We start from the raw sequence: 15,308 nt of genomic DNA, 5'->3' as shown, positions 1-15,308 counted from the left end.
ATGTTTTTCTGGCAAAAAAAAAAGGGCCAAGGATTATTTGATTTTCAAAACAATTAACTTTTTGTTCAACAACTAATTAAAAAACTGTTAATATAGACCTCCATCTGTTCACCCAACTTTCAGCCGCAGCAGACTGTAGGAGCTGCAGTCTGAGCAGGTTCAAGTGTTGGGAGACCATGACCTCTAGTGGCTGTCGGCCGCCCGTTACAACCACAGCTCCGACAGTGAGGTGGATCAAGTCAAAACCATTCAAGTGTTTACAGCTCACATTCAGTATTTGCCTTTATTCATTTAAAAACACAATTCAGACACACATACACACACCCCCTCCCGTCCCTGGACGAACAAGACTTTCTGTGTGCTTATACGCTCGTCTTGGCATTTGGTTTATCCAAAATAGAATTGATAAAAACATTGAACAAAGCACTTAAGACGTAATTCTACAAATACACAGCTTCAACAACAAACACAACCCAACCAGAAAAACACACATTTGGTACCTAATGTAACACAACAAATACATGTTATACTTCAACATTCAAGTCCTGTGTTCTCTCAGTATATTATAGTTGAGAACATGGCAGTATATGGAAATAGCTATAGGGAATATTTGTAACTGCAGATATTTAGCGATTTTCTTCTTCACACACAGCTGAACAGTTCAGTTTACGTGGTGACTTAAAACCCAGAGAAACAAATGTCAAACAAATATCTGTGTGCTTGTTTTGGCTGGTGCTGTTGCTGGAAGTGCTCATGTCAAGACACTAAATATGGCTCTACCTAAAGCCTGATTGTTTCCATTTGACCTCAGCTACTACAACATCTGGCTGGTGCTGCCACTTCGCTTGGAAACAGCTAAATCAAAATGACGTCGACCTGAAGAACTTTTGGCAAAACCTACGACAATGTGTCAATGTGATTGTGCTTGAGACACTGAAGGCACGTACAGTTCATGAGGACTGCAGTACTACAAACACCAGCTTGACTTGTTTCTACAACTATAAATTTCCCACCAGAGCGCGGAGACACTTTGCTACAGGCTCAGCACTCCGTGGGCAGAGACATGGTCCGACTGTCAGCCTGTTTAAGGCCTTTGGTTACACACCGAATAAATGGTCCACGGTGACGTTCCATTCAAAAGGCAATATTACATTAAATATCCTACTTCTGATACAAACTCTTAAGACAAGAGTGGGTTAAAAAAAAAATACAGATAATAAATATCAGCAACAACGTGTGCACATCAGCATAGTTGATCCTGAGGTCTGTGTGACTACAAAAACCCCCATTGTGAAGAATCTTAACCCACAGGATGCCTGTACATCAGCTTAATCTAGAAATGGTCATGACAGCACGTTTGAACCTTTTTTGAAATCAGTAACACAACAATCCTCTCACCAGCAAGGAGCTTGTAAATGTGTGAAAGTAAGAAAACAAGTAACAAATGATACCGAAAGTAAAAATAAAAGAAACACACAAGTTGTAGCCAGTCTTTTGAATGACACTTTGGGGAAAATCTTGGAAGTAAAAAGGTTTTAGCTACTGTACCATTAGGAGGCAGCAGAAATCAAATAAAGCCATGAAGATGCAAACAAAGGATTTGGCTGAAAGTAAACAGATCAGACGAAGATACACAGGATACACACACAGATTGACGTGAACTTAAACAAACTGCTCGATGTAACAGCACTTTTGTAGATAATTTCCTTCTCTTTTACTGGCTAACTAACCCCTTACAGGACCCTGACAACATTCAGTCTTTAAGTTCAGTAATGGGTCAGAATAAAGCTTCCTATAAACGAGGTTGTACAACACAACAGAAAATGTGCAAAAGAGTCGTGCTCTGGACTCACTCTCTGGTTGTCATATTAACTGTATAGCATTTCATATATAAACTCTCCATTAAAAGAGAAACTCATAGCTGTAATATACATATGATCACCACACACACTGGTGAATTACAAATCTGATGTTGATGCAAACCCATCAAAACCAGTATCAACATTTCCCACCTGTAGCGAGCTTTGTTTTTAAAAAAGGTCATTCAGTAACAGTAACATGAGATGACACGTGTAAGGCATGTAATGGACATTTTTCATCTTCACTTGTGTGTTGTCTGTAAGTACCTCCTGTTTGTGAAGAAATCACCGCAGCTGCTTAGTCAACTCATTCTGGACCGGGTCGTTGTAGTGTCACCCTCAGGGTTTCCTGCAGCTTTCGTGTGTGTGTGTGTGGGCACATGTAGACAAAACTGTACCACGGACAAAAACACTGCACCGTGCCGCACCATGTGAATGTGCAGGAGAGTTAATCTTTACAGTGCTCTTTGTTGGAGGCTTATATACAAAATGAGTTTTCTGTGAGTGAAATCTTGCTGTTATTCTTATGGCTCATGTCTGAGAGAGGAGGTGAAGGACCAGAGTTGTGTTGTCCAGGTTCCTCTCTTTCAATCAATCAAACCTTTCTCATCCAAATCCTGATTGTCTGCAGCTTCCCTCATTCATTCGTTCATCATCTTCACATCCTTCGATACAGTACTTCAGAGTCCTTTGTTTGCTCTGTTATTCTATCTTTTCTGGGTCCAAGTTGTCCAGATCAATATCAGGCGAGGCCACACAGCACATGCACATTTTCTGAGTATAAACGGAGATCTTATCTGCAGTGACAGAGGAAAGAAAGACGGATACCAAAATCAGGGTTACACATGACATGACATGAATGGTTTGCTTGGTTCCTCGGCTACAGCGCTTTCTGTGCATTATAGAAGCCTTTTCCAGTATGTAAGTTGTGTACAGTAGCCCAGTGGACTTTGAAACTCTGATCTCAATCCCTCTTTAGCTTTCAAACATGTGTCTGGTCTACAGTATGTACAACTCAAGACTAGTAAGCTACTTTAAAAAGTTATCCATAATAACATCACACGACCACATTCATTCACTGGGAGGCCATACAGATTACTTCCCAAGACTTGAGATGTTATTGTGTAATTGTATTTTAACTTATGATTTACATAAAAAAGCACAGTGAGGCCCCCCTCCTCTATCCCCTCAGGAATTTTGTAAGAAAAATCCACCTCAAACCCTTCATGGTTATTTATTTTATGCTTTATGTTTCTTTCCAGTAGATCACATATATACTGCCAGGTATTAAAATGTTGTTTGTGATATTATAAGCTTATAGAAAATCATATATGTTTTACCCCACAGGTTTCTGTATAAAGAGTTAAGAGTTCATGAATTTTATAAAATACCTTCACAATTAAAAGCAAACAAAATATCAACACAATGTCGACTAAACCGCTGCTAGGACACATGATACAGTATTATGTGAGGGATCTTACCGATCATTTTCCCGACGAAGGCCGGTCTGGAGCTGGCCGGCAAGTAGATGCAAAAGTAATAGACTGGTGCACCAGACAGTGCGACAGCGATTCCTACCAGAGAGTTGATGGTGTCGCTGTAGAGGGGCACCACCACCAGGAATACGCTGCACAAGCAGTAAACGATTGGGAAGAACAAAGACAGCTGCAGGGCGTGGAGAGAGAGGAGAGGGGGAGGGGGGTTGATGACAGGGACCAAGAAAGATTTAAAAAATGAAAGGGGGAGGGGATGGTGGTAAAAAAAAAAAGTTGGAGAAAAGTAGAGTGATTAAAACAATTACATAAACAAATACGTTATTATTAGTTTAAACCAGATCCCTCCAGTGATTTAATTGTAGCTCTAATTGCCTTTAAGCTGCTCAGACGGCACGCAGTCCAATAACTTTTACAGTTGATGAGAGAACCAAATAAACAAAGTTATCAGAGTCAAACCATTATGGACTCTTAAAAACTGTCATAACTAAAGCCAGTGCTGAGGGCGGTCAGGCCTATAGAGGTACTGTTGGTGCATAAACAAGTGTAAATAAAGGGAAATGTGCTTAGAGAAGCATAGATCCACTTTATTACACTGGTCTGGGTCTAAGTGAAATCAGGTCCTATCAATTAGTGATCAATTCTCAAGTCTAAGATTGATTTCTCACCTCCACAAATGGGTTCAGTTTTTTACATTCAAGTTTTGTTGGAAATTCTAACATCTAAGACACAACATGAATTTAACAGTTAAGTTGTGTTCTGTCTTTCTTTTTTGTGACTATGACAGTAAGAGCTTAGTGTTTCTGGTAATGGCAAGATTACTGTTTGTATTTGAAGTTTTCTTCCACTTTGTCACAGTTTAAAGAAAACAAAAAAAAACATGACAACAATCACATCTTTTATATATGTTATGTTATGATGTAGAGTCCCAGAAAACAACACTTTAATTTCTTCCTCTGAAACTTTTAAATGTGAGTGGTAATCATCAAGATGTTCAAGTTTCTCCAAGACAAGTGAGGCACAACAGTGTTGAATGTCAAAACACAGGGTCAGGCCCATCAGCCCCCTGCTGCATCGGTTTTGTTACCTTAACAGGTCGGTGCATATCAGGAGCCTTGATGCGAAGGTAGATCTGGCTGGCGATTGACATGCCAATAAACAACCAGTAATTAAAACTGAAGTAGTTGATTAATTGGAAGACATCGGGCACAGACAGGTAAAACAGAGACATGCCACCCTGGGGAGACAAGAGCACACAAACACAACAGAAAAGAGGAAAACATTGGTTGAGTTTGGTAATAAAATGCATCAAAAACACAGAGTTCTAGTGATAAAACATCAATTTCTACAGCCCACTAAAATATGTGATACTTACGTTGAAAAGCAGGGCAGGAATTGGCGTGAAACGCTTAATGTGGATCATGCACAAGACATTAGGCAGGTGACCTTCTCTGGAACCGACAAAGAACAACCTGCAGGAGGAAACAAACGGTCTTAACATTCAAGACACTGCTGTCAGAAATAGACACTTGTGGAACAGTAAATTATGGTGGTTGATCCGTTATTACGCAAAAGCTAAAATAGGTCAGAGTAATTTCAGGTGTCGACAGACCTGGAGGCAGCAATGATGGAGGAGTTCAGTCCTCCGTAGCAGGAAATGGCCACAGACAGTGGGATCAACCAGCGAGCCCAGCTCAGGGTCTGATCTGCAAATGTCTGTAGAGACGATCAACAAACTGTTTAATGCTCACATTCATTTCTCGATAACAGTGGCCCTCAAGTGTTAAAACGCAGCATCAGAGAGTTAAAGAGTAAAAACTACTGAGTAGTACACAACACCAATCTGAGTAGGTGCTACAGTAATGTGTACCTCTTAAAAAGATATTTTAAATTATCTGACTAATATCAGTATGTAAACACTCCAACATGTTCCCTGCCATTTGTCTTGTGATGTAATATTTATAAAGGTCAGTGTAGCTCCTAAAAACACCCACTAACATTGTAGAAGCCCACAGAGATACTGTAGGTCTGCATATACAGTATGTAAGAATATGGGTTTAATGTGTTGAAACATCTCTTTATTTTCTTAAGAGAAAAAAAGTACCATTGGGAACTCTATGTCTTTGGCAGACAGAGACAGAGCTGCTGTGAAGCAGCCAAGTATTATACATAATACATGGAGGATTACATAAGATCATTCTTTGACAAGTGGTATCAGGTCTATAGCTGTTTGAACTGTTTGAACTGGGCTCCCTGTATAAGTGAACAGTCAGTGCCTAAAGCAACAACTCAACATTGATTTTATCACATAACGTACTTTAATACTAAAGGCTGTTACACACATTTGGCCAATGTCCCTGAATGTCCTTTCTAGTCATGACTCTTGGTGAGAATGTACTTTAAACATCTGCAGCAAACAGGGTTTAAGTTTTATCAGCTCTCAGTTTGGCACCGAGTTGTTGTAAAGTCTACTCAGTAGACAAGGCCAGCAGACTGAACTTATACAAATCCAAATCATGTCAGCATGAAAATATCTTCTGTAGCCCTCAACTTCCATTCAGTAAACCACAGGGCCAATGGCTTGTTGACTGTTGGAACATAATTGCGCCATTAGACTAAATACTCAAATAAAAAAGATTATCAAATACCACCGACAACAAGCCTGAATGTAACTCTTCCTCCACCAATGCACTAATCGCATAACAAACTTCCCGATGTTCCTGTGTGGGGCGCTAACCTCTTTAGCTAAATGAAGTTCCTGTCATCATCTCGACTCTTACAGTCCCAGATAACCAAAAGGGAGCATTGGACCTAGTGCCAGCGGTTGCCTGCCAGACTGACAGCAGAAGACAGGAAGGAAAGATCAAAACCTGCTGCCCCTGCTGAGTCTGAGCAGATGCTGTCAATTTGGATAAGTCCTGTAATGCACTAATAGGCTTAATGGGCAGATATTAGTACTGTGTGCACATGGTCGGACTGCTGAGTGGGTTATTGCTCATACAGATCTTCCTCAGTGCACAACATGTCTGCACTAAGTTAACGATCTTCAGATACTCACCACAGCAACTGCTTCACTGCTGAGCACTGTGTCTGCATCCATGACGACGTAATAAGCTATGTTGGTCAAGATGTAGATCACTGTGACAATAGGCATGGAAATAGCGATGGATAAGGGCAGATTCCTACACAGGAAAATGTAAAAAGTGGTATAGGTTCACTTAAAGCACTCTGTGTAGCATGCAAACATTTCCTACTAAATGAAATGAAGGCTTGATGACTTGGATGAAATTCATAAGTACGATTAGTGAGATTTAAGATTTAAGCATTCATAGATTTACAGCAGATGAAGCTTTGTAGTTAAGTAAAACATGTAGTTAAGTAAAGGAAAGACCATCAGGAATGAAAACAAGGCAGCTTATTGTCAAATCTCTCTGAAATGTCACACTTTGTACCTCTCTGGATTCTTGATCTCCTCTGTGATGAAGTTGAGTGTGTCCCAGCCTGAGTAGGAGTACAGAGCTGAGTAAAGGGCCAATGCCATGTCACCAGGGTCCAGCCTGGACCCTTTGAACGAGTCCTCGAAGTTCTGATCAAAACCTGCCCAGACAAAAGGTTCATACATTAACACAGTATTCAACTTTTTCCCCTTCATCATCCAAGATATAACGTAGGCGACTTATCCACGGGTTTCTAAAACTGAACTGATCTAGATTCTAAATGCATTTCATACACAGTTTCCCATCAATACCTGCTACAACCACTTTAGTAATAAACAAGGACAAATACACATGTGCCAATTAAAAAAATAGTAATTTCAATATAATTTTCATCACATAGTTTACTTTATGAATGGATAGAGCATATAATCCCTCCAGGCTGTATCAGTACTGAATGTGGAGGTGTAGTAGTCATTGGCAAACATTGAAATATTGACTTTTACATGGTTTAAACAAGTTGCTATTGGCCGATCAGTGCACTGCGGCAGACTGCCATTTATAGCAATCTATTAATCATTCAGTGAAACCGATTCAGCCCTAAAAATTGCAGTACTGCTACTTTCTTTGCAAAGTCTGAGCAGAACGCTGCGCTGCAGCGCTGCTGACAGACAGACAGACAGAGTTCCTTTGACATCTACCTTGTGCCAGCTTAACCAGCCCGGTAATGATGATGACAATCAGAGCAAGGACCTTGGCTACAGTGGAGACGACCTGGAGAATAGCACCCCATTTCACTTTCATGCAGTTCACAAATGTCAACAGACCTGAGGGAGAGAGAACAACAGTTACCTTTACATTTAAATCTCTGCTAATATGATAAACAGGCTTTCATTTTCCACACTAAATAAATAAATTCTGACAGCAATTCAATAAAACGAGGAGCTGGAAATACAAAGATATATTGTAATGAGATACTGGTGCAAATTCTGGTAACTAGAGTCAGAGGACAAGGGTCAGATATAGATAAGGTTGTTGCAACACGTCTCAGATTATGTTCAAACCATCGCAGGGATGAATCCCAAAACCAAAGTCTGTAAAATATTTCTATTCAAATCCTATGTTTTCAGCCCTTGATATGATTTCATTTTTACAGGCTCAAAAACGCCTTATCTGTGTAGCCACGTTGGGACATTCATATATTATATTGCTGCTGGCCTCACCAAACATTCAGAATGGGAAAAAAAAGATTCTTGTTGAGGGTAGAGGGTATTTCAGATGGACATCGTATCTCACGGTCATGGATATTGAAAGTAAGTGAAATATCTTAATAAAACCTTTGGTATCAGGAGGAATAACTGGTGTCCTAGACGGCCGCCTGAAGCTGCAGTGGGAGTATCCACTGTGTTTCCAAAGGCTGGATGTGTTTATACATATAATCTTAGTGTGTATGTTAAAAATTGTCAGTAAGCATGTACCCAAGTCAGTCCTAACGTTTCATGTGCACAATTGAAGGATGTCATTTTTAGTATGTGCATGTATTTTCTACATTTTTTCCAATAGTTACTTGATTTATATGTTTAAGTCATTGCATATATAATCTGAGTTCATGTTATTTTCTATAATGAGGCCCTGATGATCAAGACTCCAGGACACTCGTAAGTAAAGATATTAAGAGGAGAGCACACTTTCTCATTATGAAGGGTTTTTCCCCAAGAAGTAAATACATGCTTTTAACTATTTTGGAATATAGAACAATGCCTTGTTTTATTGTTAATATCTTTATGTCTTTTAGTGGTAGAGACCCCAAGTACTGAGATAAAAATGCTCTCAGTATTGCTCTCCTTCAGCAGTATTGCTCTTTATTCTCAAACTCTATGACACTGTAGAAAACCAACATGTGCAGGACAAACTTTAAATGATTCAATAATGCTGGGAAATATTTATCCTGAAGTCTACGAAGTCTGTTTAGACTTGGAATAATACCTTGAATTATAAATATACCAGATATTCTACGGGCCTTTGTTTCGGGACCCAGACATTATGCAGACAAATTCTGTACAAAATCTGAGGCAGTGTTACAACCACTTTCCTCGATTTTATGTGACTTGGAAGGAATGACCCACAAAACTCGAGTGATCTACATTTTATCTGGGCTTTTGGGAACTAGGTGAAAAATTTTAACCTCAAGCAAGAAAGCAGTCCGTCCTGTTCATGTGTCGGTGACTGACTTTGAGCCCCTGAAACTTGCCGCACAGGCAGAGATCCTATCGCAACACACCTAACAGGTTTTAGGTTGTATCACACTGATGCTTTTCTGAAAAGCCCTTATTTAGTGGCATCACAAAGCTTTGAGGGTTGTCACACACTAAGTACAGAAGCCTCAAGGTGGAGTTCAGAGAGAATCAAGAGGTATAAAGTGTAGTTACACAGATATCCTCCAAAGTGCAATCCAAACAACATCTAGATGAGCAGCGTGTGTTTGGAGTCCCTAAAGCTCACCACATAAAAGTGTGTCATCTAATTAAATGGATCCTGGAAGGATCAGCATGCACCACCAGTAGTGTTGCTAACAACAACAACTACAGAGACAATTTCAACACAGTGTTTCCTGAAAACACACAAGGCTTTTCGCTGAGCTTAATGAGAGCTTCTGTACTACACTGTTTCTCCTACTCTCAACAGTCTGCATTTGACCTAATTGAACGTTCAATGAGGTTAAGAGGAACCAGCAACGGCTAGGGGAGGACCTAAGCTTAAATCACACTTTCACTGACAGCACCACATTGCACAACATCAGGATGCACAACAGAAAAGTGTTTAGTAATTCACAGCATATACTGTCTAACGCTACAATAAACCACTGGGGAACGACTATTTCAGTGGCTCATCTGAAGACAACGCCTATGCAGTTTTGGCATTTGCACCACTGTTTAGTAAACATGAACCTACTGTATGACAGTCCATGGCATTATTAAGCAAGCAAGAGACGTTTACAATAAATTATTAGATTATTAAATAATCAATAGATGATTATTTTAAAAAAGGGGCAAAACTTTAATTAAGATAGTAGTAGCCTACTACAGTAGCACAAGACTAAAACTCAAAATACTCCCATTCCTTGTTCTGTTTAGAGCATGCATATGTAGGCCTATATATATACAGTATACGGTATATAAATATATGCACATGTAATTATACATTGTTGCTGTCACTTTACAAAATACGATCCGCTGTCAAACATGAATGCACCAACTAACCTGTCCCCTTTCATGTCATGTAACGCCTGCTGTAAGCAATTACTGGTAAGTAAGTGGGTTATTTTATTGGTACAACATCACAAGCTTTTCAATAATTCATCAAAAAAAGTACAAACGTTTAAAACACAGATAGGGAAATAACGCTATTGAGTCTCAGACTAACTCTGACCCAGACTAACCAAAAGCCTGTCAACACACAACAGCTTAAACAGAGCATGATAAACATGTATGTTAGAGGTTGATGCTTACATATGATGGCGGCTGCGATGAGACGGACAGCGTTGTAGGGGGCTACACAGGTGCGGTAGAAAGGCTGGACCAGGTAGTTAGAGAAGGTCAGGGCTATCACTGCCTGACAGGCGGGCTCCACTATCAACAGTGATGTCCAGAGTCTACAGAGGTTTTGATACACATTAATCATTCCAAGGCCTAACATAACATTTACCTACATTTTAGTAAAAACTAACAATAAATAATGCAGGCCATGACATTTCAAGCAAAAATCTTAATGTCAAAGGTAGCAAGTTTGACAAGATTATGTCCTGACTGTGCCTCATGTCTGCTAAATAAGTATTGAGTTTCTATTGTGTGTTGTTTGCAGGATTATGTGATTAAAGCATCTACAGACAGAAAAAGTGAAACGGCTACATACCGAATAAAAGCCAAGAACCCTCCAAAGGCCTCCAGGATGTACGCATAAGAAGCACCGGATTTACGGATGGTGGTTCCCAGCTCAGCATAACATAACGCTCCAAACACAGAGAATATCCCTCCAATGGCCCAGACCACCAGGGACAGGCCAAATGAGCCTGTGTACATAAGGACTCCCTGCAAGATGACAAATAAACAGATACTGTATACACCAGAAAAAAAATGTGTTGAACTTTAGTGTTAGATGTTAACTGGTTTGGTGCGAATAAAAGAAAACAACCCTTGCGTGTTTGCAGGTGTAATTTGAACTGTGCAGGCGAAACAATGGCAACAAGAACCGAACCGCACACAATGATAATTTGAAAATGTAGACTCAACCTGTTAAACAAACCTTTAACGACTGCTCGATAAAAAATTATTTCAGATTTAATGATGCCTGAATAACAGCATCTGTGTTACAATCAAAACCAAAAGAGCATGAAACTATCATCATTTTGTCGATCTAGGGAGGAATTGAAATCAGGGCAAATAAAGTCCTCAGAATAACGAAGCTCCTACCTTTGGTGACACGAAGATGCCAGAGCCGATCATATTCCCCACGATGAGACAGACCCCATGAAGGAGGGAAATCTCCTGCTTCAGCCGCACACCGCTGCCCTGAGACGCCGAGTCTCCCTCAGCAACCATCGTGAGGGATTCGCTGCCTTCCTCAGAGGAAGGTAACAGGACAGTGACAGGGGAGGGAAAGAGAGGACAGACTGATTCCTGGCAGCACCAGAAACTGAGACAGGGTGAAAGAGTGGAGTGATCAAATAGTGGGCAAGATGAACAGAGAGGTGTGGACCAAGCAAAAGAGAAAGGGAGGTGGGAGGGTCACTGGAGGAGTACGGCTCTGGCTGTTTCACACAGCCATTGTTGAATCCAGGGAGCACTTCTCAGCTGGAGCAATCTGTAACAAACACAAGGACACGCAGTCTCACAGAGGTGTCCTAGCCATTGCCATACACAGTTATGTCACCTAATGGACGATGCACATAAGAAAAATGAATAAATGAGTGAGTGGATGGATTACATTAACGCCTTACTGGGTTTATGTGGTGCTTTGCATTTGAGAAGCAGTAAGTAATGGCCCGAGCTGCTACAGCAACCACAAATCTAATATAAAACTGCCACTTTGACGACCACAGTGCAAACAATGCAAAAATGTATTCAGCTATTACTGATTACAAAATCTACTGTATTCAGATTAGTTGAGAAATCGACTGTGTTTAAAATGCTTGATGCAATGCTTAAGCATAATGGTTCTGGTTCAGTGTCTGAGGAGTCAGAGGAGTTTATTTGAGCACAGTTTGAGCACTCTGCAAACCAGGCTGACAACATTTCTGACATTATTTTCAATTTTTGCATACCATGTTGTTATCAGACTGGTTATCGATTTCCATCATTATTCTACAATTAGGTTAGATGTACATCTACAAAACCTAATTACCTCAAAAAATAACTAACCCTAACCCTAATTATAAGAAAACTTACATAACCAACCATGTATATTCCATACTATGATTGCAGAGGATGTTTTATATTCGTGCCCATATGGAGCACATCATTCAAACATTCATTGTATTGAAGTCAGGAGTTATCGCACCAGGAAACCAATCAATGAAACCAAATTGGAGGTGCAATTTTGACTTTGTTATTCACAAGAAGCCTCGGCTGATGTGAAGCGTGCCTTCTGCCTTGTGAAGAAGAAATCTCAGGAGACTGATGAGGAATGAGTTGTCAATTTGCATAAAGCTGGAAAAGGTTACAGAGAGAGACACAAGGAAATTGACTGTCACTGCATACCAACACCAAAACATCAACTGAGCTGTGAAGTACAGCGAAAGGGCGAGTCATAATTTGAGGCTCTGCTGCCTCTCGACTTGAAGAGCTCCACATCACAGAGTGGAAAATGAATCTGCAGGTTTATCAATATATCTCACAGGATAATGTCACAGCCCTCTGCAGGCTCTCCACCTGCTGAAGCTCAGTTTTAATCAGCTGATGCAGCAGGACAATGACTCTGGACATCAAAGTAAATCTGTTAGGGACTGACTTCAAACAAAAGAAATCTGCCTTAAGTGTCCCGCTCAGAGCCCCGACTTTAAAGCAATAGAGGCCGTGGAAGCACATGAAGAGAGCCACTCATACCAGACATCCTGAGAATATGACTCAGCTGAAGCAGGTCTGTAGGGAGGAATTCCTCCTGAACATCTGCTCCACCCCACACACACCCATCAGCACCAGCGATGTTAATTAGCAGTGTTCAATAGAGACACAAAAGACTAGAAGTGTTTCATTGTTATTTGCTTAAGGCAGCACAATGTGTTTTGCACCGCTCGTCTCTAGATGAAAATCAGATCAAATTTCATGACAAGATAATCCAAAAAGGTCCTCATACTTTATCTTGCCATTGTATTAGCAGGATAATATCACAACAAACCTGCCGACTGAACTACTCTCTGATGGAAGCTCTACTTGAAACAATGTAATCTATTACTGACAAATTAAAAGCATAACCACAATGTAGTCTTCCATCCACAATAGCTTGAATAGTTGTAACACAAGACAGATTTATCAGTGTTGCCTGTATAAATAAACAGCTGTAACCTGATGACAAAGAGAGTCAGTCAGCTAAAATATAATGCCTGGTGGTAAATTAATATTCTCTTTGACTATGGATAGAGTGAGAATTTTTTAAAAAGTGATCAGCATATATTAACTTTGATTGGAAAGTTTGACATCTGACCATAAACAGTTGTGCTCAACAAAAATGCTTATGTCTTCATGTCAACATGCACGTGTACAACAGTCAGTTGTCAGACTGACTCACCTCATTAAAAAGAAAACTGTTCTCACTCTATCCATAGTCAAAGAGAATATTAATTATATTTTAGCTGACTCTCTTTGTCATCAGGTTACAACTGTTTATTTATACAGGCGACACTGACAAATCTGTCTTAGCAGTAGGAGGGATCTTGTGAGGGACAAGCGCCATGTGTCCCATTACTAGACCGGTGAAATTAGGTTAGCAGCAGCATCTGTTTTGCATGCTTCAACCAATATGGCTGCTGCTGCTGCTGTTGTTGTGTTATCTGTTCACCAACTTGAAAAAGCTTTTTCTCTTCATAACAGAGTGCAAGAGTGTGTGTGCTTACATGATTATAATCGACACAATCTCAACTGCTTTTACTGCTGCTGTCTACTCCCCCTCCATCTCCCCCGGTGAACAGAAACAGATAGAGAAGTTCACTAACTTTGTCATTCACTCGACAGATAGTTGCAGCTTCCTCCTTCACACTTCAAACTGAGGAGAGCACTGTCACAGGATGGACGTGACGTGATACGTGGGGGGGTATGACGCTGCTATGAGGTCACGATGCGTCTCGTGTCGGCCGGTAGCGACCATAGGTAGCGACACGACACGCGCACCCGCCTGCCTGGAAACTTTTGCCTTTGCGCCAGTTCAAACAGTTGTGTCACTGTCTATAACCACTGTTTGACTTTACATCAGCCTAAACAATCACTCTGGTCCCTCCGGCTCCAACTCACCAAATCAGCGCGTTGCTGTTCTGTTAATGATTAGCAGCCCTGGTGGTAACTTAGCAGCCTGGTTAGCAACTGGTAGCGCTGATACCGGGGATCGATTTACCGCGTCTCGCTCTTTTTGAATTGTGGCCCCTCTCTACGTTAACATCCACTCACCAGCTAGTAACAATGCTTTCTTAAAAAAATACAGCCAGGCCCAAGCTACTGACACACAGCAACATACATGATGCTGCTGCGGCGAATGCACACATGCTAACGTTACCGTAAGTATGTGACATGTGGCAGCCGTTATTATCAACCGGTTCTTCCTTGTGACATTTAACGGCTAACTTACCGACAGACTCAAAAGCACGAAGAGTTGTGTGAGTTAAAAGAAAAACACACAATATAAGAGACAGTGGTTACCTTTGCTGTGTAAAGTTACTTCCTTTTGTTTTCTTCCAGTGGAGGAGGCAGCAGCAGCAGCAACATGTGCCGCCGACTGATGATGTCCGTGACCAAGTTAAGCTAGTAGCTAGTTCACACACACAGGCAGCAGTCAACATCTGTAGCTACGCTGCTGGGCTGGCTCCTCCTCATCCTCAACCGGCAGAGGATGGTTGGCAGTGGCACAACCCACCGACACATGCACAGAGGAACATGAGAGCAGCAGGCTCAGGCTGTAAGTAAACACGACACGACTGTTTATCTTCTTCAGTGATATTGCCCCGCCATCATCGAGACATACCAACTGCATTAGGCAGAAGCGGATATATTATATTTACCTTGGAGCAGTGATGCGGTCACACAGGTGTGCTCCTGTTATTTGGCAAAGAACCACAAGTCCACATAGGTAGAAGGTAAAATAACCTTCTAATTATTTATGTGGGAATCTGAGTTTTGTTAATTAGGTATTTAACCTAATTAAAGATGTCAGTCAAGTTTGATCAATCAAACAATATTGATAGTAGAATAGGCCTACAACAATTGATCAGACAAAAGACAATGAAGCACATGAAGACCAATTTTATGTTGAACCACCCC

The 15,308-nt window shown here is 40.7% G+C and overlaps 1 protein-coding gene across 2 annotated transcripts; it reads right to left on the bottom strand.

Annotated features, from left to right (window-relative positions):
• Positions 1 to 296: 296 nt before the first annotated feature.
• On the bottom strand, positions 297 to 14,796 carry LOC310993557 (Y+L amino acid transporter 2). 2 transcript variants are annotated; one of them, XM_083981943.1, is made up of 12 exons: positions 14,691 to 14,796; positions 11,256 to 11,646; positions 10,699 to 10,874; positions 10,296 to 10,438; positions 7,488 to 7,613; positions 6,805 to 6,949; positions 6,411 to 6,534; positions 4,965 to 5,068; positions 4,728 to 4,824; positions 4,440 to 4,589; positions 3,341 to 3,524; positions 297 to 2,656 (listed from the first exon to the last, which is right to left on the bottom strand). In XM_083981943.1, the coding sequence occupies exons 2-12, from the start codon at positions 11,382 to 11,384 to the stop codon at positions 2,562 to 2,564; spliced, it is 1,473 nt and encodes a 490-aa protein (XP_083838069.1). In that variant the 5' UTR covers positions 11,385 to 11,646; positions 14,691 to 14,796; the 3' UTR covers positions 297 to 2,561. The 2 variants fall into 2 exon arrangements, with proteins under 2 accessions (XP_083838069.1, XP_083838070.1); XM_083981944.1 differs by lacking the exon at positions 14,691 to 14,796 and adding an exon at positions 13,895 to 13,934.
• Positions 14,797 to 15,308: the final 512 nt, after the last annotated feature.

This window comes from Trachurus trachurus (genome assembly GCF_905171665.1).
Source record: "Trachurus trachurus genome assembly, chromosome: 11".
Taxonomy (NCBI): domain Eukaryota; kingdom Metazoa; phylum Chordata; class Actinopteri; order Carangiformes; family Carangidae; genus Trachurus; species Trachurus trachurus.
The sequence above is the reverse complement of the archived record's forward strand: the minus strand, read 5'-3'. Positions and strand labels throughout refer to the sequence as shown.

Coding starts and splice junctions, on each gene's coding strand:
- LOC310993557 (XM_083981943.1), bottom strand. CDS start 11,384: ATGGTTGCTGAGGGAGACTCGGCGTCTCAGGGCAGCGGTGTGCGGCTG. Junction 10,875..11,255: donor GCATCTTCGTGTCACCAAAG/GTAGGAGCTTCG, acceptor GTCATCTTGCAG/GGAGTCCTTATGTACACAGG. Junction 7,614..10,295: donor CATCGCAGCCGCCATCATAT/GTAAGCATCAAC, acceptor TCTCTCCCTCAG/GTCTGTTGACATTTGTGAAC.